This window comes from Phragmites australis, chromosome 11 (genome assembly GCF_958298935.1).
Source record: "Phragmites australis chromosome 11, lpPhrAust1.1, whole genome shotgun sequence".
Taxonomy (NCBI): domain Eukaryota; kingdom Viridiplantae; phylum Streptophyta; class Magnoliopsida; order Poales; family Poaceae; genus Phragmites; species Phragmites australis.
This window is the reverse complement of record NC_084931.1, coordinates 10,043,968-10,069,335: the sequence shown is the minus strand read 5'-3', so window position 1 is coordinate 10,069,335 and position 25,368 is coordinate 10,043,968. Positions and strand designations below refer to the sequence as shown.

The following is a 25,368-nucleotide window of genomic DNA, read 5'->3' as shown; positions in this document are numbered from 1 at the left end:
CAGAGATGACGATGGCACTGGCGGCGGCAGCAGAACCACCAATCAGGATGGCAGTGCAGCGATGGCGTGCTGTGGCAGCATGGCTTTGCCCGCTCTTTCCCTCTACACAATGGGCAGCGACACATCTCTGTGTGGGATGTGGCACCATGGATCGATGCATGCAGCACGGCTCAGTGACATGTGCAGGATGGCGTCGGTAGTCAGCAGGGTCGCGGTTGGTTGTCCTTCAGCGACAGTAGGGCTCCAACCGACCTTCATGGTAGATGGCAGCAGATCGGTTGGGGCACAAGGCCGAGCGGCAGTGGCCGGCCAGTGCACGATCCAGTGACACCGGCGATGAAGTGCAGCCCGGGATAGCGCATCGGCGTGGTGAGCGCAGCGATGGGTAGGGGTGGGTGGCAAACAGGGGTGGCACGGATCAAGGCTGCCGCCGTGCGGCAGGGCTCCGTTGATCTACTTTGGTGAGAAGACCATAGAGGAAGAAAGAGAGATGGCGCTGGGAGAGAGAGAGATCGCTGGGAGGAGGTGGTGTTCTGCTCTTGTGCTTTGCCTAGGGAGGAAGAAGAAACATAGGGAGGGGAATGGGAAGGGGCAGGGAGGCTATGAAACTCCTAATTATGTGGTTGGGTAATACTAACCATGAAGGAGGAGAGGAAGAGTCTGGAGTTGGAAGATGAAGCAAACTGGTGCATGAAGATGAAACAAACAGCTCCGTTGGAGGATGATATCTTCACCGTCCGAATTCCAAATTGGACATTGTTTGACTCTATCTTGTAGTACTCGAAAAGATCTATAACTTTGGTATTCATTGGAATTTCTAAAAATACCATCTTGGTTTCCAAACTGCGCCACAATAAAAACTATTTGAATTCAGCCTTAACTGCGCAGCACTGATCTCGGGGGCAATAACTTCTAGATCCGTTATCCAAATGCAGACTTCCATAGGTGAAAATCGAAGCACTTGAAGATACCTAAAACTTTGATATTGTCAATATTTGCATTTGAGGTTGTATTGAACTTCGAATCTGAGTGAGAAGACGGGGCTGGCGACGAGGAGTAACTGGTAGCCAGCTGCAATTGCCATTATGGCCATGAAAGCGGCGGTTTGCACTCTGAATTGCTGGGAATTGAAAGAGGATGGAATGACCACCGATTTTGCTTACTTGGTGGATGTCCAAGCATTTTGATTGAGCACTTACTCAAGCTTACATGACCGGCCATGGCTACCATATGAATGGACGATGTCGATTAGAGGTGGATGGAAATGATCAGGTACATGCACATGCAAGAGAGCTGGTTTGAGCTGGCTTTAGTGCACATGTGGGACATCATGCTAGGAATCCAACGTGATGCAAGGTTGATGGCTTGATGCTAGTTTGAAGCCACAGTCTAGAGAGAAAAATATTGAGGAAAAGTAGTGCACGCTGGGTTGGATCAAAAGAATACTAGATGAGATTTTCCACGAAGGATTTTTGGATAATGTTGGGGAAAATAGAACAAGGATTTGTCCAATTTTGAAATTCCTTAACCTATTCTAATATTTTATAAATACATTTTTCATCACACAAAACAAATTTTTTAAACTCTAAATTCCTTAACCAATTGGGATGGCAGTGCATTTGATACGATTTGCATTTGAGGCCGCCTTAAACTCTGAAACTGCATCGGAAGATGAGGCTATCCAGGACTCCACGAATATCCACATATTTTGTGGATCCTTTATATTGGTCCTTATAGATAACTTGTGTGCTGACCAAGGACCCTGGCTTGGGTAGCATTGTGTCCAAAGGCACTTTAGAAATATCTAGGGTTCTAGGAAAAGAAACTTTTGCAGAGAAAATTGAATAGGGTTTGAATTGAATTGAGCTTGGAGTGAATTTGAGATAAACGAAAAATGAGGTTGATAAGAATGGGAGTAGATAAGGAACTTGAATTTGGATTTGGGTAGAATTTGACAAAGATGAGATATTTGCTTTAAACAAGGATTTGGATAAGATTTGAATTGAATTAGAGAAGAATCGGGTATGATCAAGGATGGAATAGATGATTAATTCAAGAATTTTGAATTCCAACCATTAAGATCCTTAACCTACCCACTATTTCATTTTGTAAAAACATTTTCAAAACCTTTTTCACTCCAAAACACCAAATAGAAGAAGAAAAAAAAAGAACTCTAATGCATTTACCTGTCTCTTAGTAAAACTCAGCATGCAATGCATAAGAAATAATAACCTAGATTGCTTGTTTGTTATAAAAATAGGTTTTAAACTACTCTACTAGTGAAGTTACTCACTAAAGTTTTAAAATTTTAAAAAGTTGTAAAATCTTAGAAAGTAGAGTGTTACACCTTCCGACGTGTACAAAATCCCAAGCGCTAGATCATCCGACGTGTACAATTTTACTAGACTCAAAGACAAAACACGTCGACTCAATTTCTCTGCAATTTTGGTTAGTCATGATCATAATTGTAGTACATAACCATGCTCATGCAATCCAGAAATGAACAAACTAAAATCACAACATTGTCAATCACTGATCACATATAAACCAAGGCATATTTCAACTTGGTTTCTCAGCAGGGCTTCGGACAGTTCCACCTCTATCGAGCATTGTTGTGGCCATCAGCAAGGAGGCCCAATTCATGAAAGGTACGCCCACCCACTAGCCCTTTCAAAGTTCAGCATCGTTGTTTACCTTTGACCCTTACATGGTGTACGAAACTCCTTAGTTCGGCATGCGCTAAAGGTAGCCATATCTACTGCTACAATCAGCTATTTTTCGATAATAGTAGACATCAAAACTACGTTATATCTCTGCTCAATAATGCCACATATAGGATAACGAGCACTAGAACCCTCCGCCCCTGAAGGCATCAGCCTTGGTCGTGTCGAGGTCCAAACCCTCTACCATCTCAAAGGCATCAGCTGCGGTCACATCCAGGTCCAAACCCTCTGCAATCCGAAGGCATCAACCTCAGTCATGTCAAAGTCCAAACCCTCTACCACCTGAAGACATCATCCACTATCGCGTCGAGCTTCGAACCCTTGGCCACTCGAAGGCATCAACCTCAGTTGTGTTAAGGTCCAAACCATCCACCATCTCGAATGCATTGGCCTTGGTCACATCAAGGTCTAAACCCTGCACCACCTCGAAGGCATTGGCCTCAGTTGCATCGAGGTACAAACCCTCCCCCTCCTCGAAGGCATCAACCTCGGTCGTGTTGAGGTTCAAACCCTCTGTCACCCGAAGACATCAGCCTCGGTCGCATCGAGATCCAAATCCTTCGCCACCTCAAAGGTATCAACCTCGGTCACATTGAGGTCCAAACCCTCCACCACCTAGAAGGCATCAGCCTTAGTCGCATCGAGGTCCAGACCCGCCGCCACCTTGAAGGCATCAGCTTTAGTCACGTCAAGGTCCAAACCCTCCACCAGCTCGAAGGTATCAGCCTCGGTCGTGTCAAGGTCCAAGCAAACACACTCAATCACCAGTACCAAGGATTACTCATTCCTTCCGCACCTAAGACACCAAGGCATTCCTACTATCGCACCCTCCGGCCGCCAACGACCACAGAGTGCGAGGTGGGGCAGGGAAGGGGAGAAACTCTGGGGTATAGCTACGAGCAAAAGGCGAAGAGTAAAATCAGCACATTACTTTATTATTCATGTATCATATGTACAGAAGTTATACTCAATGATATACCATACATTTAATCTAGGCCTAACAAGCGTGTCAGACCATCGCGTCTCCCTGAAGTACGACGAGCTGAGGAGGACTAGCTTCAGCTTCCGGAGCCACCAACTTTGCAGGAAGACTTGTACCGGCGCACAAAGTGACGAAGCGGGTACCCCGGGTGCGATCAATCAAGCAATCATATAGGTGAAACAACGGAGAAACAACAGAGCGTTGATGTATCATTGGATTTTGATTGAAGCGGCCATGGTGAGCGGATACAAGGATGCAGTGGCGCAGCCAGTTTCACAGGATATGTTGCCCTTCGAACATATCAACCTGCATCAGTTCAATGTGTGTAACAATGATCGTAAACCCCCTATCCGCATGGACATGGTGATTAGAAGGGGAAATGGAGAAAGAATCACCTGAGAGGATGTATGCACATTACTTAGTTGGGGAGAGAGCATGGGGTCAATTGGCTATGCACTATGAGCACTATTCGAGCACGGTGCTGATGGAGGAGTAGATCTGAAGCTAGATTTGGTGGAGAGGGAGAGCTGCCCACACCTAGATTTGGAGCTGATCCGAAGCCCTATCCTATGTCCTACCCCACTTGATCTCCTCGCCAACCAGACTCCTAGATTCACTCGAGGAGCAGTAAGTTGTTCTAGAGTAGTAGCACGCAGTGAGTCTTGCCCCACTCGATCTCTCAACAAGATTTGGAGGAGAGGGAGACCTAGATTTAGGGGAGGGGGAGCGTGAGAGAGTGGATGCTGGATTTGGGAAGATGAGGCAAGCTATATTGGAGACATGTTCCTTGGACTCCCAGAATCTGCTCGAGAGAGGCAAAAAAAAGGGTCATGTTGAAGTTTTCCCTTGACTAAACTGATCCGCTTCACGCCAATATTTTCTAAGACGGTGATGCCATCACGTTTCTTCCTTCTACCCGTGTGCGTGGCCAAACAGTGACGCCAGATTTCAGTGCCACGACCGTGGCCAAAAAAAAAAAAAAAGAAATGGCAAAGCTACTGACTGGTTCCTAACTTCTTAGAGCATCCTAAAGTTTGGAAGTAAAACAAATGATAGGCTAAACTAGTTTGACACGGCTAACATGAAGTGTAGCATGTTGAGGCTTCAATCTAAACATCCCCTTAGCCTAGAGTTCTACTTCTTCAATATGCCAAAACTCCAAGCCTGGTCTTGAGTAGGTGATGCAAATGTGGACCCCACTTCCTGCCACACCGTAGACATGTATATACATCCTTTGTTGGGATGTCCATCCCGATCGAAGAGGCTGGATGGCGGTTGTCTCTGTCTTTTTGGCCAATTCGGTGGCTTATTGTCAATGAACGGCATTGTATCTTGTTAAATTCTTCGATGCATCAAAGCCACTCAGCTACGGCCCATAGGCTGTAGTTGAACCGCTCCTCTTCTGCTCTTGATCTCATTGAACGTCGCTTATTTTGAAGCGGATTTGTTGCTTGCTGAGATGCCCGCAAATCCACGTGTTGGTGCTGAATTATGCAAGAGTCCAGACAACAACCTCATTTTCTGGTCTTCAAAAACTGTGAAACACGACCTCTTGCTCTAGCGACGAAGCGAAGTACTATGCGTTGTAAATGCTATCGCAGAAGGTTGTTCATTCTGCTAGCCCGTCCTTCGACTGCACCTACCCCTGAGAAAGGGCACGCTAGTAGTATACTGTGACAACATCGGTTTCGTCTACTTATTAACCAACCCTGTCTAGCATCAACGCACGAGATTGATCTCCGTTTCGTCTCATCCGCGGACACGTCGCTTTTGGAGATGTTCGTTCGTACGTCTGTGAACTTTAGGCGATGTACGCGAGGGTTTCATGTTCTTAATTACCGCAGGAAAACTTACCAACACCAAATCAAAACAAACTATTGCCAGAAAACAACAGAAATAACCGCCTTTTCCGTGGGCGGCGCCGAATGGACTCAGACGGAGAGAGAGAGAGAGAGAGAGAGAGAGAGAGAGAGAGAGAGAGAGAGGGAGAGAGAGAGGTGTGGCCGCGTACGCACGAGGCATGATAGCTCCCCACTCAGCTGCTCGAGCTCGACGGCAATTTCTGAACGCCCACCTTGGCTTGTCTTGGACGCTGGAGCCCAGCGCCGTGCCAACCACCGTTTCAATCCTCACCACGATTGACCATTACGTTCCGCATCAGCTGCCGCAGTCCAGCAACCACTTTCCCCAATGGCCGCGCGGCCGGCCGCGGCCACCTCCCTCCTCGTCTTCCTTCTCTCGTGCTCCTGCCCGGCGGCTCAGGCCATCAGGACGCATGGCCGTGGCTACGTCTCCGCGGTCGGGGACCCTGGCATGCGGCGCGACGGCCTCCGCGTGGCCTGGGAAGCCTGGAACTTCTGCAACGAGGTTGGGCAGGAGGCCCCCGGGATGGGCAGTCCCCGCGGCGCCGATTGCTTCGATCTCGGTCGATCCATTCTGCTCTGATCTTGTCAATTCGGCACTCACACTTGAGTTTTCCAACAAGGATAATCTTTGCAGACTCTAGCGTAGACGAGCACGGCCAGCCGGTGTACGAGGTGCTGCACAGGGTAACCGACGCCGACAACAATCTCCGCACGGGCGACCCGTTCCCCGGAGCGCCGGCGGATGAGACCGTCACCGACATCGACCGGTACGCAGCGGCAAAGGAGCTCTACCTCGGCGACCGGTGCCAGGTGTCTGACGACCCGGCGCCGTGGCAGTTCTGGATGGTCATGCTCAAGAACGGCAACCTCGATACCACCGCGGCCATCTGCCCGGAGAACGGCCGCCCGGCGCGCCCGTTCCCGCAGACGTCCCGGTTTCCGTGTCCCGGAGGGGCTGGGTGCATGAACCAGCCGCTGGTGTTCCACAACTACACCGCGCTCGACGACGGCGGCCGGTGGCTGCGCGGTGGTCTGTTCGGCACATATGACCTGGACGCGGCGGATCTTGAGAGCAATGATGTGTCGTACTACTCGGTGACGTGGGAGAAGGAGGTTGCGGCGAGCGGCGGCAGCGGGTGGGCGTTCCACCACAAGCTGGTGACGTCGAGGAAGTACCCGTGGCTGATGCTGTACCTGCGCTCCGACGCCACCAGAGGATTCTCCGGCGGATACCACTACGACACCAGAGGCATGACCAAGATTGTAAGTACTTTTGCCGTTTTTACTAAGAGGGTTGTGTCGCACCTAAATCCAATCCTGGTGGGGTTTTTCACGTTTAGGTTTTCCCAGATTCTCCGGCTTTTACATTTGGAATTTGAAAAAAAATAAACAGTTTGTTATCTACCACTTCGTGAACAACGGCAATACAAAAATTGCTCTGTTGTGTTGGGCACGATACTTTTGTCTTGCGTTGCTTTGGATCTCAATGTTGTCGTCGACCACGTGATGTAGCATATCTCGGGTTCGTTTCCTAATTCCTATGTGACCGAGAGTTTTGTGCACCTATCGATCAGGTGCCGGAATCACCGGACTTCAAGGTGCGGGTGACCCTGGAGGTGAAGCAGGGCGGCGGGCCCAACAGTCAGTTCTACCTGATGGACATGGGCAGCTGCTGGAAGAACGACGGTCGGCCCTGCGACGGCGACGTGGCCACCGACGTGACGCGGTACAGCGAGATGATCATCAACCCGGAGACGCCGGCGTGGTGCCGCCCCACGCGGATCGACCAGTGCCCGCCGTGGCACACGTTCCGGAACGGCACCCGCGTGCACCGCAAGGACACCGCGCGGTTCCCCTACGGCGCGTACCACGTCTACTGCTCCCCCGGGAATGCGCGGCACGCCGAGCAGCCGACGACGTACTGCGACCCTTACAGCAACCCGCAGCCGCAGGAGATCCTGCAGATCGTGCCCCATCCTGTGTGGGGCGAGTTCGGGTACCCCACGGCGAAGGGGCAGGGCTGGGTCGGCGACCCCAGGGCCTGGGAGTTGGACGTCGGGGCAATGTCGCACGCGCTCTATTTCTATCAGGTTTGGATGCATAAACTCTGCCTTGTTTTCGTCAGTGCCGTGGTAACGAGATGATGAACGACGTTTTTCCGTGGTTGCAGGATCCAGGCACGCCGCCGGCGAAGAGGCGATGGACGTCGCTAGACGTAGGCACGGAGATATACGTCAGCGAGAATGCCGAGGCAGAGTGGACGTTGAGTGGGTTCGACATCCTTGTGCCCGACAATTGTATCAAGTCACAGGAAGGAACCGGCAATAGTTGTTGGTAGCTTAGGTGAAGGGTTGTTCTCACAGATGGCATTCGCTTGCAAGCAACACATATAGCCGATCTTATCAATGGGAATATATCATTTCCTTAAGCAATTTTGGTTGCAACTTGTACGAAATAGTGCATACTAGTTTGCATCAAGGTCTTAGTTACCGTTGGGTGTCGGTAGTCGGTCCCAGCGGTAACAAAAAATGTACGATTATCGCAATAACAGCTTAAAATTCGGTTGAAATTTCTATAAAATTCATTTGCTAAAATTTGAAATTTGGAAAAAAGAAATGCCAGATTCTCCGTTTACCAAGCGATTTTCTTGATTTATCGAGCCGTTTTCTCGAATTTTTTGCATTATCGGTAACCTCTCGGTTTTATCGGTAACTGCTCAGTTTTCTTGATTTATCGACCAGTTTTCTCGATTTTCAGTGAAGTTCAACAAAAAAAATCCAAAAATTTGCTCAATCTTGTAAAATTAATAATTAATTCATCTGACCTTCAAATCATGAAACAAATTTTGTTGGTTTTCTTGTAATATGGTCTACATGATAAAAGTATTTATACTCATAAAAAAGTTGAAATGTTTCTGTGAGAAAATGTATTTGTTAAACCAAGTTAAATGTATAGTTTATTCTTTGCTAATCCAAAAATCATGAAACTAATTTTGTTAGTCTTCTTACATGATCATATGTCTTCTAAAAATACATGAACTCATGAATTAGTTATTGTAACATGCAGGATTGTGTAAATATGTTGCGACTAGATTAATTCATAACTGACCCATCACACCTCTAAAATTAGTAAAACCACTTTTATATACTATTCTTTATGTAGGAAAAATAATGGTAGACATAAAAAGTTAATTACAGTGTTGTTTCTTAACATATTCACTTTATGCTTGTGAACTTTGTAAAAATCATGGAGAAATTAATAGAACTCTAAATGAAGTGAAATAAAATTTAAATATCCTCTTAAGATATGTCCTACACAAGAAAAATATATGTTTGCATGTAAAGTTTTTACTTAACATTAGTTAATAACTGAGGCGCATCAACTTTTTTCATTTTTTCAAACTTCCTCCCTATAGAATATGATGCAAACGAAATTATTTTTGAAACAAATTTCACAGAAGGTCTTATAATTGTCTCTAATTTTTTTAAGATTTATTTTGAATTTTTCTGAATTTTTTATTTTTTTTGAATTTTTTAATTCAAATTCGGTTACTTTGGTTTCTGAAACCGAACCGGAGTGATAAACTCAGTAACCATGAATTTTAACCGGTTACTATCGATAAATTGAACCCTAGTTTGCATGTGTCATCTAAGTTCTTGATAGAGACTGGTTCCTTCGATTGCAAATAGAAGCCTTTCTGGACTACTAGGGGCAACACAGCTATAGTATTGTTACGAGATACTTAAAAAGCCTTGTGCTACTAATTCGATCTAGTGATGCAGCACAATGGTTAATCTAGATACTATTCCAACATATAGTTGGTCAAAATATAAAAAATTGATTCTATATAGTTAGTCTACTACTAGGCTTCTAAGATGTTACCGATAATAAATTGAATAAACCATTATTTGACTGGCAGCAATTCTATTATGACTATATACTGAGAATTGAATGGAGTACTATACTTCCATAAATGATATGGGGCAGGAAGAAAGGGCGAAAGGGTCAACTCAAAGTTTCAAGTAGGTGGAAAGGGTGCAAAGGGGAGGGGAAAAGGAATAATTGTCAGCCAAGAACCATTTGAACACCCATAGAAGTCCCTCGCACTTTGGAACCCCCCGCCTCCTGCCCCGCGCGCACCACATGCTGACTTTGCTTATTTTCGTTGGGCTGGCAACACGGCATACGCTTTCATCATCATAGCTTGGTGATCGAGAGACATAAGTGGTTGCACAGGTTGGGAACGGGTAGGTTACATAGCGTAAAATAAAATTTTCTAGCTAGTTCAACTAGGAAACCATACAAGTATCCCTCATGGATCGTTACCGCTAGATCAACGTACAGTGTAACGGAAGAAGAGTTGAAATAAATCGATTCAACATTCTACGTGTCGATGTAGAGGAAGCAGTCGAACTTAGCAGGGTTGTTGTAGACGTTCAACCTCCTAGTCGAGATCAATCTCCCCATTCAACTTCCTTGTCGGTAGCGTTACTACCTAGTCAGGAGTGTTTTGATTAGTCGTGATCGTCTTATTTGGAGCAACGTCAAGCCGATCAACGCCTCTACGATATCCACACGTCTTGAGGTAGAACGTTGAACACCGGTGTGCTAGCACTGCTCATACAACTAAGGTTTCGAAAGGTCGGGTGGAGAGGCCGCGACTAGGGTTTCGGAGTGGCTCAACCGTGCGTGCCCCTCCCCACATCTCCTTTTATATAGATTCTACTATGGGATCCCACGTTGGAATCCCATTAGGACTCTAGTCCCTCACGGATCATATTCTATTTAAACCCTCTTACGGATCTAATTCATGTGCCTTGTTTCAACCCATTAAGTGCATGACTCGTTAGGTTTATGCACAAACGGTTACGACTCGGAAACCCCTTTCTAGACCGAAATCAACAATGATCCATAGCAAGGTATATTGGCTCCTGAGTATACATAAAGATTATATCAACTGAACCTTAATATACGTATGCACTAATCCTTTTGCCTCACAATACCAGTCAAACTCAAGGCAAGACATGTGTTATTCTTATGATAACTTGACCATTTACTCAATCTTATAGTGGATTACTCAACTCGTGATTAACTCTTTAATTATATTGTCATGGTCATGCACTTTTTAATCCAACTACATTGAGAGGCCCAGATCTCTCTCTCATGTTATATAGGAGGGGCAAATTCCATCTTGATTTCTCACACTCTACGGTATATTTTATGAGAAATCCGAAAACTACCTTTATGACTACTCAGTTACGAAGTAGTGTATAGCAGCCCCTAAATATGCATTGCACATTCTGTGAATTAATAACGATCTCAGATCTAAGGATTATGTAGGTACACCATTTTAGATAACAATTGATGGCATATCATATAACAATCCCAGTAGTATCTCAAAATAGGTCTATCCAACACCATATCTCTAATATGTGTTCACATTATTTATTCGATATCTCTATATCTATGATCTGTGAAATATGATCATCAATCAATATATGTGCTGATCTGTGAATCATTATTGTCCTATATAATGATATAAGACTAGGAATCATTTAGAATAACATCACAATAAAACAAAAAGTTTTACAAACAAATCATATATTTGCCAATCAATATAAATGATAATTATTCAAAGAACAGAATAACACATTATTCAAAAATACATAAATATAGATGTAATACAATCATCTTTATAATTACCCCTATGGCATATGACCAATAGCAGAGCCATGCCATATTTGCGAAACAAACCATGTGGCTCGTATGGTGTAATCAAACCTGGGCAAAATTTTGGTTTTAATATTTGTTTTGCTAAATGATTACTTTTATGAGGGAAAATAAAAAGAATGACTTACAGGGTGGTTTTTGTTTTTTTCGCTTCCTAATATGAATAATGACTTATTTGGTGCAGCACTTAACATTGCAACGACCCAGTTAGGCTCTGAATAATTGGAAGGTTATGCATGATATACTCAACCACATTCAGGATAAGCAACAGTATTAGCATGTTCGATTAACGAAGCATGTTCTTCTTTCTGACCAATGCAATGAAATGTTGCGATGGCTACTCAACAAAAGAAGCATACTGATATAGTTAGATCCGGAACCAACAACATGCTCCATATACACACTTGATTTATTCATACTCTCAACAGGAATATTAGTATAAATTATTCACACAAAAGAAGCATCCTAAATACCATTTTCTTTGTCAACACTTGATTTTGTCATGCTCTCAACAGGAATATTAGTATAAAATTTTCATGTGACGTAATTGATTTATTTTGTAACACCATACTTATTAAATACAAAGCTTCCCATTTTTCAACGATGAAAGTTGATCTCTATTTTGATTTTCAGCCATGAACTACGATACCATTCAATTTACAACCTCCAACTCTCAAACGTATCTAAAACAGAATCCCCACCCTAAACCATAGTAGCTGTAGTAGATACCATTTTCTTTGTCTGTAGTAGATCCTGAACCAACAACATGCTCCATATACGCACACTTGATTTGTTCATGCTCTCAATAGAAATATTAGTATAAATTGTTTACACAAAAGAAGCATCCTGAAATACCATTGTCTTTGTCAACACTTGATTTGTTCATGCTCTCAACAGGAATATTAATATAAATTTTTCATGTGACATAATTGACTTATTTTGTAACACCATACTTATTAAATACAAAGCTTTCCATTTTTCAACGACGAAAGTTGGTCTCTATTTTGATTTTCAACCATGAACTACAATACCATTCACTTTACAACCTCCAACTCTCAAAAGTATCTAAAACAGAATCCCCACCCTAAACTAAGACACGTGGTATCTAGGTCAGCTCAAAACTGCTCATTCTAGTGCCACGCCAGTGTCAAGCCAAACAAACCACCTCGATTTGGGTTAAGGGGTGTAAAGTGGATGGATTCAGTAGTTCAAGGTAGCAGAATGAACAGTTTCAAAACGCAAGGTTGAAAGGTTGAAACATGGATCTTTATCATTTTTACTCAAACTTGTAACAAAGAAACAAGCATTACAATCGTTTTAGGGTCCAATTTTCAATTATTGTCATGAGCATAAATATAACAACTAAATATTATTAGATTTGAATTTGTTGTGTAATCAAATTATATCTTGTCAACTGCAATGGTGAAAAGAAGCTGTCGAAGTGGAGTACACCCAAAAACTCCTGGACATACCAACATTAGATAGCATACAACAGGCATTTCAAATTTATTGTTTGCTCAGTTCGTTTAGCTAGGCCATTTTGCTAATGTTTATTACGAACGGTGTGTCTTGATACCTTGTGACTTGGGGAATGAATCAAACTCATTTGAACGAACTGTCTCTCAATCATAACATCTCTTTGTATGTTGAACAACGGTTATAAAGAATAAGGCCATCTTTTTCCAAGTAATCATCAACAGTGGTGAACATACAAGGGGAGCCTCCTACTGATGACTGACGAGATGGTCACCCCGCATCACAGCCACCCTTTCATTGCCATCAGCAGAACTGGTCTCACATATTAACCATCGGTGGGACTTCTCTTTTATCCTAGCTTGCGGTGCTAAAAAAACTTACTGTCTAAAAGTTATGGCACTTAATCTCAACATAACCTCAACAAAATTGAGCAGAAAAAGACCAATAAAAAACAAAAAGAAATGACAAAAAATTATGAAGGTAAGCCGATTGTTATTTCTGAAATACTAAGTAATATCTGAAGAATGCATAAAACTTCAGAACTCAGAAGTGTAGTGAATCTCTAATGTTTGGGTAAACTAAGGCCATACAGGATAGATTATCAGCTCATACAGAAACCGATATATTTCACCCATGTACCCAATTTCATGTGTAATTACGATATTAATACTAGATACACGATACATCAATGGCATAAAGTAAGACCTGATAGGCAGAAAATTTACAGTACAAGCTCCACGCGTCAAAATTGCACACTTCCCTTTATGAATTCTTCTTGCTGTCAGAACGGGACATGCGGAGGTCAATTGACTGTAGTTGGTTCCTCAACTCCATTTTCTCCGCAATGAGATGCTCATATTCAATAAGCAAACCTTCAGATTGTTTTTGTAAAGCCAAGGCATTTGCTTCAGCAGTTTTTAATTCCTCTGCTTTCGTTTGTGACTGGCTCTTAAGTACTTTCACCTGTTCATTCAGACTGGCAATCTCTTTCTGGTATCCTTGAATCTCCTCCGCACCTCCAAGTTTTGCTTCTTCTAATGTTCGGCTCTGCTTTGTTACAGCCTCCATGTTTTTCTTCATCGACCGCAGTTCTCTGATATAGTGATGTAGCCTGTCAATAATTAATCCAAGAAACAGGGAGTATCCTGCAAAAGAAGAAACACCCGAGATTTCAATCAAACTAAAAGTTTCTGTTCAATTATGCGACATGTGTAAAGTAGTTCTTGAAAGCTACATATATTACTATAGTTCCAGATATATGCATGGCTCAACACAGGGATGGTTTGACTATTATTCAAGGGTGAACATTGGTCTGCAATGTAAACTGCTGGCAACAGTGGATGGGTTTATAATCTTTACATATAATTCTTTTGTTAATAAAAGGCTGTAAAAAGGGCAGAAACAGTCATTGGAGCAATAGTAAATATGTTTTTGCAAATAGAAAGAAGAAAATGCTTTAACAAGTCAGACTACAAAATGCAGAAAGACTGAGCACACCTTTTCTCACTAATCCCTGTGAATTTGATTGGCTTGCATATCACAACAAGCTCTCATATAGTGGTCGAAAGGTGAACAAAACAAAAAGGATAGTCGCCAAAAGAAATAGGAATGTAGAATGGAAAAATGAATGAAATGTGAGAAGATGTTCAAATGATTTATATCAGTGTACTAGTTTCAGAGAAATACCAGGAAAAAAGATTAGTCAGTATGTGAAACCTATCATTTCTTCCATGCAGGGTGTGGGAATGCTAAGATATGCAAGGATCTCTTAATCGCTCAAGAGAAACAACAACTGATAAAGATAATTCTGATAACTACAGCATGCTTTCCATAGAATATAGGATGAACCAATGAGATACAAATATTTATTGTTGGTCATAATAGAAGAAGTCAGGTATCCTTATTCCTTCGGACACTGAAGACTGGACAATGAGGACTAACATAATACATATTACTTGGGGCATATGTTAAGTCAAGTAGCCTAGTCCAGCAATTGATCTTGAGAACACAGAAACTAAAATCACCAGTATCGATATAGAATCAAATGAACAAAACCTCATTTCACAATCCCTACCACTGTCAAAAGCAGGCATGAAGCACATACAACGATGTCACAAACAATATAACAAACAGTTATATAATCTTGTCCAAAGTTCAGATATGATAACAGATATGCAAGTAGTTTGATCTTTTAACAAAGGGAAGAATATTTCAATTTATAAATTTACATAGTTAACGGTACTAGCAACAAACAGTAGGATGCAAAAACATGGGCACCAGGTATTTGTTTAATATATGGACAAGAGACAGCACTTTACTCTTCAAAACAAAATCAGATATATTGTAGTTCTAAATTAAACATAAATAGGTCATTAGTAAAACATAATTAGCTATTTTAGCGTCCACAGTTGAGCTACACAAACAAACCACAAAGTAGACAATTTGTTTCCCAATTACTGGGATTTTGGTCCCCAGATGTTTCCAGACCAGGTCCAAAAGGTGTTCAGTGTCTCCATATCGAAATATATAGATTCTGAGGAAAAAATCAAAATGTTCTTTTCACTGGATACTTTCCAGACGTGTAGAAGCTGTATCAACCTGTTTGGGTACAGAGAAGCATGAACAATGGAGTGTCTGGTTCTTTGCAAAACAAGAAGGGCTTTAACGAATTCTAACTTGTTTATATGAATCGAGAATATTATAATCGCATCATCATTAGAAAAAGTAAAACTAAAGACAATAAGATCCATTGGACAAAAAAAATCGAAATCATTCCATTGCAATACCCTGCTGTTGATACTTTCTTGGTGATATATCTTTAAGAAAAAATAATCGTCAATTGTCATGATGTTATCCAGTCAACAATTCGAAAAGCAAAATCAAATTCCGATGTGCAGTTATGATATAGGTGAATTAGATAAATCCTTTAATGTTGTTGGTAAACGGTGGGAATCCCAACATGCGAAGCACACAGAATCCATTTCTCCAGGAAGTGTTTATTGCCCCCCATTTACCAATTTGTGAACCCAATGGGCGCGTGGGAGATCCCGATCGACGCGTTCCGTTAACCAACTAGGTTAAGCTAACGAGGGCAGATCATTGGTTAACATACCCATGAGTGATGCCTCGAGGAGGTGCCGGCTGGTGAGCACCTGGTCGGTGGGCGTGAGCTGGCCGAGTTCCCCCGCGCGGCGGCCGATCTTGGCGACGCTGTAGCTGCTGGAGGCGAGCACGACGAGCATGGTGGCCGCGACGGTCCTGGCCATGACGGGCCCGCGCCCGCGCTTGGCGCGGTCGACGGCGAGCAGGGCCAGGCGGCGCGCGGGCGTGCGGTAGAGCAGCGACAGCGCCAGCGCCGCCTCCGCGGCCAGCAGCGCGAACAGCAGCTGGATCATCGCGGCGGCCCCGTCGAGCAGGTGGTGGTCGGCGGCTGGGGCCGGGGGAGCAGCGCGCGGGGAGGGCGGGGATCTTGAGGAGCAGAGAAAAATGGGGACACGAGCCGAAAGGAAATAAATTCAGATAAATTCAACGAGAAATAAATGGACGGTTTCTAGAAGTCGTGCTTGCTCCTCGTCTCTTCTGTTTCCCGGACACGCAGTTGAGGTTGGAGAAGAGAATTTTATTGGTGTCACCGAGGCGAGGCGGTGCTGGCTGCCGCTGGAATTCCGTGTGTGGTTTACTTCACCTTGCTTCACCGCCGGCCAAACCGTGTGCCCCAGAGATTGCCGACGCGGCCGACGTAAATGGCCGGCCAGTCATGGTCGCGCTCGTGCGAACGGCCTGGTCCGACGATGGAGCAACCGTCCGTCCGTCCGTCCGTCGATCCGTCTTTTTAGATAATAATGGAATAAAAGACGAGGGTACGAATAATACAGTAGGATGTCAGAGAAAGTTTTAAAATATAAAAGCTACAGTCAAACTGCGAATATTTTATCGCATTTAGACCAACACCTCATCATCTACAACTTTGTCTTGAAAGGAATATTTGACGATTCATGTTTATTTTATTGCACAAAATCGGATTGTTTCTGTAAAACGAACAATGACAAGATTTGTTTCGACTTGTTACTCAGAAATTTGCACAAATTTTTTTAACAGAACGATGAGGATAATACCACCAAGATTTGTTTCAAAAAAATAAAAACCCACTGGCCTGGTAGGGGTGGCATGGCAAGAAAGAATTAAATTTCAGAAATAATATATATCTTTATTATATAAAATACGAGTGGGTTTCTTATAACTCTTTTTCTACTCTCCTCTCATCTAATAAAAACCCCTAAAATTCAAATAATTTACTCACTTTTATTATCTAACCACGGTCTCCAGCCTCTCCACCTTATTACCGGCTAAGTCCATATGCGACGAAGATTTTTGGTTGCTGTCGGAATAAAAAAAAAAGTCCAAACCCCATTAACATAATAATTGGAAGTGGGAGAAGAGGGATCACCCAGGCATATTGACATGTATGTCCCATAAGAAAAGAAATAGCAATTTTTAGTTGAAATTATCTATAAATCAAGTTGTTTCTGATTCACCAAACCTATTCTTATCTCTTTCTGAAGAAATTAAAAAAATAAGAATAAGAAAAAAATACTGGAATTCTAAATTTTTCAAAATTTGTCTCATTGAAATATTCAAAAATTCATAATGGGTTTAGTTACTTAAATTCAAAAATTAATAAAAGAATTTTGTTATCTAGTTATTAGCTAGAAAAAGATATTTATTAAAATAAAAAAAGATTGAATCATTTTACTTTCTATTCATTTTTGTATTTCTTTCTGTAAAATAAAAAAGCTCTCTTGTTTCGTCACTGATTGATTGAATTCCAAAGAAAACCTATATCTATAGGAAATTCTCGAATATTCCTTACTTCATATAAAAAGGAAATCCTAATGACTAGAATTATCTAAGTTTTAGAATGTCTTGTTTAAGAGACTAAGTATTTTTTTTATTTTGATTGGAATTCAATTATGGAATATCGTTCTGAACTTACTTAACTATTTGAATTTTATCTTCTTTTTATCTCCCCATCTTATATAAGGGCTTATCCCCCATGCCATATGGAGGATATTTGAGATATAAATAGATTTAAATAGAAAACCTTTGTATAGAATATATCTTTGTATATATTCTATATTATAAAAAAAATTATGAAAACAAAGTCTAAAATATATATGAAAAATATGCTAAAAAACTCTTGTCTTATCCACATTAGACAAAATGAAGTAAAAAAATAGAATTTTAGTATCTAAAAATAAATACTAAGAAAAAACATAAAGAAGGATTGATTTGCGGCAATAGATGTCTTTCACATACAACTAGAAAAAAGTAATCCCCTTTTTGAATGGCAGTACCAAAATAACGTACTTCGATGTCAAAAAAGCATATTCATAAGAATATTTGAAAGAAAAAGACTTATTTTTCCATAGTACAATCTTATTCTTTAGCAAAATCAAGATTATTTTCTAGTGGTAACGAGCATCCAAAACCAAAAGGTTTTTCTGGGCAACAAACAAACAAATAATCAGATTTTTGAATAGTCTGAATTGACCTATCCCAAAGAAATTCCAATTATTTAATATGAATGAATAATTCAGATTAATTAATGAGTGTACTTTTTTCGTCGAATTCCTCGGTACAACATCCTTAAAACTAATTATTCTGTTATATAGAACAAAAGTTTTTGGTATATTGTGTCCTCAGTATTTTTTTCCTATCAAAGAACTTTTGATAATATAATCCTCATATTTTTTTATGAGAATTATATTATCAAAAGTAGAGTATTCTTGCAATAGGACTTACAACCTCTACCTCACAAATAAATTGGTTTAGGACTGGTACATCATATTCATAAGAGCGTAAAGGCTTTCATTTTAGAAATTTTTCTAAAATACAAAATTCTTTGTATTTATTGATAAAATTCTAATGTTCCTAAATTCTATGAACTCTCCCAATCTCGACGATTCATGAGAAAATAACTATTATTCTTTTAAGTTAACTATTTCAAGTTAGCCGCCATAGTGAAATTGGTAGACACGTTGCTCTTAGGAAGCAGTGCTCAAGCATCTCGGTTCGAGTCCGAGTGGTGGCATTCTCGAAAAAGAATACAATAGATTACAAAATGGATTCAATTCAAACTTTCCAATTTTGTAATGGGACCTTCTCCTTATGCTATTCGCAACTTTAGAACATATACTAACTCATATCTCTTTCTCAACCATTTCAATTGTGATTACGATTCATTTGATAACCCTATTAGTTCATGAACTTAAGGGATTATGTGATTCGTTAGAAAAAGGAATGATAGCTACTTTTTTTCTCTATAACAGGATTGTTAGTTTCTCGTTGGATTTCTTCAGGACATTTTCCATTAAGTATTTTATATGAGTCATTGATATTCCTTTCATGGGTTATGTATATTCTTTAAACTATTCCTAAGATACATAACTCTAAAAATGATTTAAGCACAATAACTACGCCAAGTACTATTTTAACGCAAGGCTTTGCCACGTCGAGTCTTTTTAACCGAAATGCATCAATCTACAATATTAGTACATGCTCTACAATCTCAGTGGTTAATGATGCATGTCAGTATGATGTTACTAAGCTACGCAACTCTTTTGTGTGGATCCTTATTATCCGCCGCCCTTCTAATCATTAGATTTCGAAAGAATTTCGATTTCTTCTCTAATTCTAAAAAAATGTTTTACTAATGTCCCCTTCTATCAATCTATCATATGTCCATTTATCTGCTTCCTAAAACTGTTCTTGAACACATAGATTTAGCTAGAAGAAGATTCTCCTGGTAAGGTGGTGGAACTAAAAAGAAATACCACTTGGTTTCATGGGACAAAATTTGCAGACCTAAATTGAAAAGGGATCTGGGTATAAAATATTTGAATAAAATGAATTATGCCTTGTTGTGTAAGTGGTGGTGGAAATTAGAGAAAAATGAGGGTATGTGGTAATCCATTCTTAAGAAAAAATATTTCTCAAAAACTTATGTTGCTCTTGTGCAACATAAACTTGATGACTTCCCATGTTGGGCTGATATGCTATTTACCTCCAAGGGATCTTAACTGGTAATGGGAAGAATGCTAGATTTTAAGAGGATGCTTGGATCTTAAAAAGACTTTAGCCAATATGTTTCCCACCTTATACAATATCAGTCTTGATAAGAAAATTTCTATTTTTGATGTTCTCGAGAAACAGTGGAACATTTTCTTTAGAAGATGACTCTCTATTAAGTTATAGAATCAATGAGATAGAATTAAAATCTAGGCTTCCCAAATACATCTGAATGAATATGAAGATGAAGTTGTTTGGAGTGTTACTTCGAAAGGCAAATACTCTATCAAATCTATGCATTATTGGTTGACGAGGGAGTCTCCCAATCAATCGTACAAACATATCTGGAAATAAAAAATTCCTGAAAACATTAAGATTTTCATGTGGCTTCTAGAGTAGAACTCTATCCTTACCAAGGATAATATGATTAAGAGGCGATGAAATGATAATGATACTTGCTATTTTTGTACATAACCTGAAACTTGTAGGCATCTCTTCTTTCTGTGCCCTGTTGCTAAAGCTGTGTGGAGTTCTGTGGCCATTTGGATTGGGGCTAATACCATTAGAAGCTCAATTCAGCAATACTCGTGTTTGTCTTCTGTCAGTTGGTTAGATTCTGCTACTTAGTCCCTGTCGTGTGTATGTCTATGGTTTCCTCCATATGTCTTGCTTCTGGTGATGTAAGAACTAAATGCGATTTGGTTCCGTTAAAAAATATAACTTCAGAAAGTGATGGTTAAAATACATTCTAGAAATCGTATTGGTATCTTGAAAAAGCAATATGTTGATCAGGACCTCAACACACCAAGTATATTTTCTTGCTAAATAACTCCCCGTAAATATAATCAATGAGAAAGATGAACTATTTATAATGTATTGATTATTGTGGCAAATTTCCAGCTTGTTTTAGTACCTGGCTCATAAGTTCCCCTTCGGTGAATTGGCTCCAGCAGACCTCACAAGCAAGCCCGAACTTTCTATCTCTGGATATGAACAAAAGGTGATTAATTCCCACCTCATGACATTGTTTGAATTATTGGCTTTAGTGGCGACACTAGGATCTGATCCTACTGATGGATTCCCCCACCTTCATTTCTTTCCGAACACACTTGCTGCCGATCGGTATCCAAGACCCAACTTTACCAGAACAAGTCATCATCCATCTTAATCCGAAGAGAGAGTTGATCTATTAGCTTGCGACACCTCAATTGCCTCTAGGCACCACCAGTAAACAGATTGAACACTTCTTGGCGGGCTCCACCTCCACCTCCACCTGCACTTGCACGGCCCCAACACCCAAATCTTCAAAACGCTGCATAATCAAACACGAAAAGAATCCGTCTGCCTTTTACCGAGCTCGAGTTTTCGGCTTTCGGCGTTGCACAAAAGCAAGCAATTGATTGTTAAACAGAAAGAAGACAGGCCACACATTGAATCTTCTTCTCCCTTGGCACGAGTGGCTTCTGTTTGCAGCCGATGGCTTTGAGTTTGAGCTGTGGTACTGGTAGAAGGAGATGGATGTGCCGAGCAGTGTGCAGAGGAGGGAATGGAGGCGCAGGCTGTCGCCATTTCCACGTCCACCACCACTTCCCGCGCCAGGTCTGCGCATTCTCGTCTCTCCGGTTGCTGCCTCGCTTCTCGCTGTTGCCTTTTCTGCTGATCCTTCCGGTGCTTTTCTTCGCCGTGCTTGCCTTTCTCGTGTGGTTCGGCTGGTTCACCCTGGTCTATTTCGTGTCTTCCCTGTTGAGCAAAGACAATAACCATGCGTGCTTCAAGAGCGGTAGCGTCAACCACGCCGGTGATGTCCGTCAGCTTCGCGGAGAAGGTGAACAGGGAGGAAAGAAAGAGGATAGAGATTTGAAGCGTGTGACAGAGTCTGGTGGTGACTCTGCTGTGCCAGAAGTTTGTGTACAAAGGATGGAGATAAAAGAGGCGTTTGTTGATGGATTCTTTGACGAATCAAGGGACACACCAAGGACGGTTTCGCCCGATGCTTGTTTCAACGAAGAAGATCAGGCCGATGATGAGAAACTTGTGGAAGAGGTGACGATCTTCGAGGCAAACAGGAACAAGTTACAAGCAATTTCTGATATAGAGGGTTCTTCAGAAAGGCGTCAGGTTCACGACTTACCATTTGATTGGTTTCTGGAGGAGCTTAACATCAAAGAGTTCAGCACATCGCGTGATACAGAAAAATTAGAGGATTTACAAAACGGTGAACAATTTACAGCGAACCGAAAGGATGTTTCAGCTTTTACTTCATCTAAATTTTTTGAATTTATCGACAAGCATGAAACGAGGGTGGCAGTGATTAATGGTTCTGCAAATGGTTATAAGATTAGAGAGTTAACCTCCTCAGATGATTCAGTCCACGATGGTCTTGGAAATGAACACAAGGAGATCAAACAACAACAGAACATAAAAGAATTTTCTGTTAACATTTTGGCTAACGAGCTATCTGAAGACGTCAAACAGCATGAAATCCAAAAGGTGGTTACTGATCACAACAACAAGTTACCTGAAGAGGATATCATGGAGGAAAACGGAAAGCAGATTGTCAGTACTTCAGATGAAGTCCGTGATTTCAACAATGAGAGTGAAACGTTATGGTTGCCGCTCGATTCTGTATGTGAAAATAAATACACAACTGTGGCCGATTCAAATGCTTCGTTTCATCCTACGAATACTGATGAAGACGTTGAACATGAAGAAGAGCTTACCGTCAACAACAGAGTGGAGGCATCAAGTTCTACGTCTTTAGTTTGTAATTTCGCTGAAAACCATCAGGCAAATAGAGAAGAGATTGATGTTTTCACAAATGACGACAACATTCGAGAGGTGGCTTCACTGACCGAAGATGAAGATGAAAAAAGTAATGATAACTGTACATCCCAGGTGAGTGCAAAACAAAATTATTTTAGTTGCTTAACGCTGATGAAGTAATTTTGTGCTGAAATTTTCCCGGGTTCACGTCTCCATTGAATTTGAAAGGGAGAACCACGCAGATTACCGCACGTTAGGAGGTCCCCACCACCATGGTGGAATTTATGCGGAGTCCTTGATGTGTTTGCCGTATGTAAAGATTGAATTGAGGTGAGAAGCTGGTCCAGTCTACAGTCATTCATCCTTTGTCTGGTCCCCTGTGTCTGCTATATTTATTTTTTTCTACCAGTTCACAGTTCTTGTACTGCCTATTGATCAAGTCAAGACAATTTTATTTCAACTAGCAGAAGATGATACAATTTTCAATTGAGTGAGGGGAAATTTTCATAGTCATACGCTACATTTGTTTGAAAAAAGTTTAGCTTAGTAGTTCTTCCTCTTGTTTTTCATGTGATCACTACATTATATGTAGACTGTTGTCATTACAGCAGATTGATCCATTTTACAGACTGCTGTCATCTCACAAGTGCCCTTTCCATTTCTCTACCTACATTTTAGGTGGTTGCAGTAAGACTTTACACTAATAAGAAAACTATACTTCGAAGTTGTGTTAAATAATCTTTTTGTTGATTCATCTTACAGCATATCCATACAATACATATTTTTTCCGAGGACTCATCCATATAATATATTAACTATTATTATGCAGGTCTCCAAAGGTGCTCAGGGAAACATTAGGTTCACTGAAACTTTCAGGTCATCGAGCTTTGCCATGTGTCAGCTGTTTTTCCTGCCTTCACACTTTCAATCGTTGTGCGCAGTGTCGTGGCTTTGACCATTTGATTTTCTTCATTTTCGTTTCACTGTCTTTTTGTGGATTTTGGGATTTTCGTAGCAGGGTTTTGCTCCAAAACAGAGGTAGCATATAATACTGGACGGTTGCTGGTATTGGATTGGGTTTTACAGTGAGGCTACATTTTTTTTTTCAAAAAAGGAGTTTTATTAACTCTTATCGTTACATTAAACTGATGTAACCGTAAAAAATTTACCTTCAGTCTCTACACAGCTAAGATGCACACAGCCAGATGAGGCTGCATTGTTTCGATTGATTGTAATTCTTTGTGTTTCTTTTGGAAGTGGCTATTGTAACTCCTTGAGAAGAAAGCTTGGACTGATTGTAACTGGTTCGGAAACAGAAATGCATCCTATGCTTTTGGCATGTACAATTACTCTTTTTCCGTAGACATCATGTCTGAGATCTGCTGGATTCAGTTTTATAAGGGGTTACAGAATGCTTGCATGAGTAGGCCTATGGATCTTTGCTTTGTTTGAACAAAAGCAAAGAATCAAACCACAAAAAGAGATCAATACCTAACCTCGTAACAGAGTACAGAGTTGACTTGTTCGAAGGATGTTGGGTAAACGGACTAAGTTTACAACCACAATTGCCTGGAGAAGTTGTTCTGATTGCATCATGCAAGATCTAGCTTGTCTTGGAAAATCAAAGTGAATAGGATGTGTGAGGGAAGATTTGGGAGTAGCAAGGCGACGAACACTACGAATAGCCACTGACGAGCGTTGGCGCATTATACTCAGCGTCCGTGGCTGCTTTCCAGGCAGGATCTTCAAGGGCTTGCACATGAGAGACCGGTTCACGGACAGTACTAGTATGCGCCGGATGCGGAGAAACATATGTGCGCAGTAGCGCACGGTGCCGTCGGTGAAGACCTTCGGAACACGGATATTATTCTGCAAGCATGTAGTAGGACGTGTTGAAATGTAGCGGATCACCATAAGCTCGAAATACCACTTAAAATTACCTATGGGTCTACTAAATAATAAATTTTTTGGTAATACCTCTGCTAAACACAGGTATAACGGCAGCAAACAAACACATGCAATTATATATAGATATCAACACACTAACATAATCCAACATTTTAGCAAACGAGAAATATTTCTCGAACAAACTTTCACATCACTACAAAACCGGCAAACAACGAACCAACTAAGAGTCACCAATTGACATCACAACTAGACTAAATATAAAGTATAGGTGTTTGTGCATACGTTGTGCTGCTACCCATCCCGTATGCTCGCCATCACCTCACATTGTACTTGAAAAGATAGCAAATGTTGGATTTGAAAAATCTCAGCAAATAAATTGCTTTAATATGCTATTTAGCTATAGTTGATTAAACGCCATGTTTAACAAAGATAATAAACTGAACAATTTGATAAAAACATAATTAAGTCTGACAAAGTAACACTAATCACATACGTCCATCCGCTACCTATGATTCACCATATCAACTCAATCCAATATGGTATTAATGATTTCTTTGCAATATAAGTACAATGTCGAAGCAATTAAAATAAAAACTTCTATCCGAATATATATGACATGCTCTTCCGCTCACTTACCTCTCCACAGACAACGTAAGAGTATGCACCGTACTCCTCCACACGTAACATACAGTGTTATACCGGTATGATCGCGGCCACAAGACGATGACATGATTTCAATACATGAGATGCATATGTACAACATGCTTCATACATAACTGACAATATAACATCTGATATATGTGTAAAATATCGAGGCATACTATAATGAATGAACAACTGCAAAGCGATAAAT

General features: G+C 41.2%; 3 protein-coding genes across 3 annotated transcripts; 2 read left to right on the top strand and 1 right to left on the bottom strand.

The window, feature by feature from the left end:
- The first annotated feature begins 5,702 nt into the window (after positions 1-5,702).
- Positions 5,703-8,002, top strand: LOC133885431 (uncharacterized). The gene is made up of 4 exons (XM_062325146.1): positions 5,703-6,130; positions 6,205-6,833; positions 7,145-7,660; positions 7,741-8,002. Exons 1-4 carry the CDS (start codon positions 5,896-5,898, stop codon positions 7,906-7,908), a joined length of 1,548 nt encoding a protein of 515 aa, XP_062181130.1. The 5' UTR covers positions 5,703-5,895; the 3' UTR covers positions 7,909-8,002.
- A 5,246-nt stretch (positions 8,003-13,248) lies between these two features.
- On the bottom strand, positions 13,249-16,502 carry LOC133884415 (uncharacterized). Its single transcript, XM_062323814.1, has 2 exons — positions 15,889-16,502; positions 13,249-13,921 (listed from the first exon to the last, which is right to left on the bottom strand). Exons 1-2 carry the CDS (start codon positions 16,169-16,171, stop codon positions 13,539-13,541), a joined length of 666 nt encoding a protein of 221 aa, XP_062179798.1. The 5' UTR covers positions 16,172-16,502; the 3' UTR covers positions 13,249-13,538.
- A 4,388-nt stretch (positions 16,503-20,890) lies between these two features.
- LOC133885914 (uncharacterized) lies at positions 20,891-23,832 on the top strand. The gene is made up of 3 exons (XM_062325680.1): positions 20,891-22,739; positions 22,836-22,937; positions 23,437-23,832. Exons 1-2 carry the CDS (start codon positions 21,321-21,323, stop codon positions 22,929-22,931), a joined length of 1,515 nt encoding a protein of 504 aa, XP_062181664.1. The 5' UTR covers positions 20,891-21,320; the 3' UTR covers positions 22,932-22,937; positions 23,437-23,832.
- The last annotated feature ends 1,536 nt before the right edge of the window (positions 23,833-25,368 follow it).

What these genes read in the sequence shown, in the direction of transcription:
- LOC133885914 (XM_062325680.1), top strand. Translation starts at nt 21,321, where the DNA reads ATGGCTTTGAGTTTGAGCTGTGGTACTGGTAGAAGGAGATGGATGTGC. An exon ending in ATGATAACTGTACATCCCAG is followed by an intron (nt 22,740 to 22,835) that starts GTGAGTGCAAAA and finishes TGAATTTGAAAG; the next exon opens with GGAGAACCACGCAGATTACC.
- LOC133884415 (XM_062323814.1), bottom strand. Translation starts at nt 16,171, where the DNA reads ATGATCCAGCTGCTGTTCGCGCTGCTGGCCGCGGAGGCGGCGCTGGCG. An exon ending in CCTCGAGGCATCACTCATGG is followed by an intron (nt 13,922 to 15,888) that starts GTATGTTAACCA and finishes CTTCTTTTGCAG; the next exon opens with GATACTCCCTGTTTCTTGGA.
- LOC133885431 (XM_062325146.1), top strand. Translation starts at nt 5,896, where the DNA reads ATGGCCGCGCGGCCGGCCGCGGCCACCTCCCTCCTCGTCTTCCTTCTC. An exon ending in CCAGAGGCATGACCAAGATT is followed by an intron (nt 6,834 to 7,144) that starts GTAAGTACTTTT and finishes CCTATCGATCAG; the next exon opens with GTGCCGGAATCACCGGACTT. An exon ending in ACGCGCTCTATTTCTATCAG is followed by an intron (nt 7,661 to 7,740) that starts GTTTGGATGCAT and finishes CCGTGGTTGCAG; the next exon opens with GATCCAGGCACGCCGCCGGC.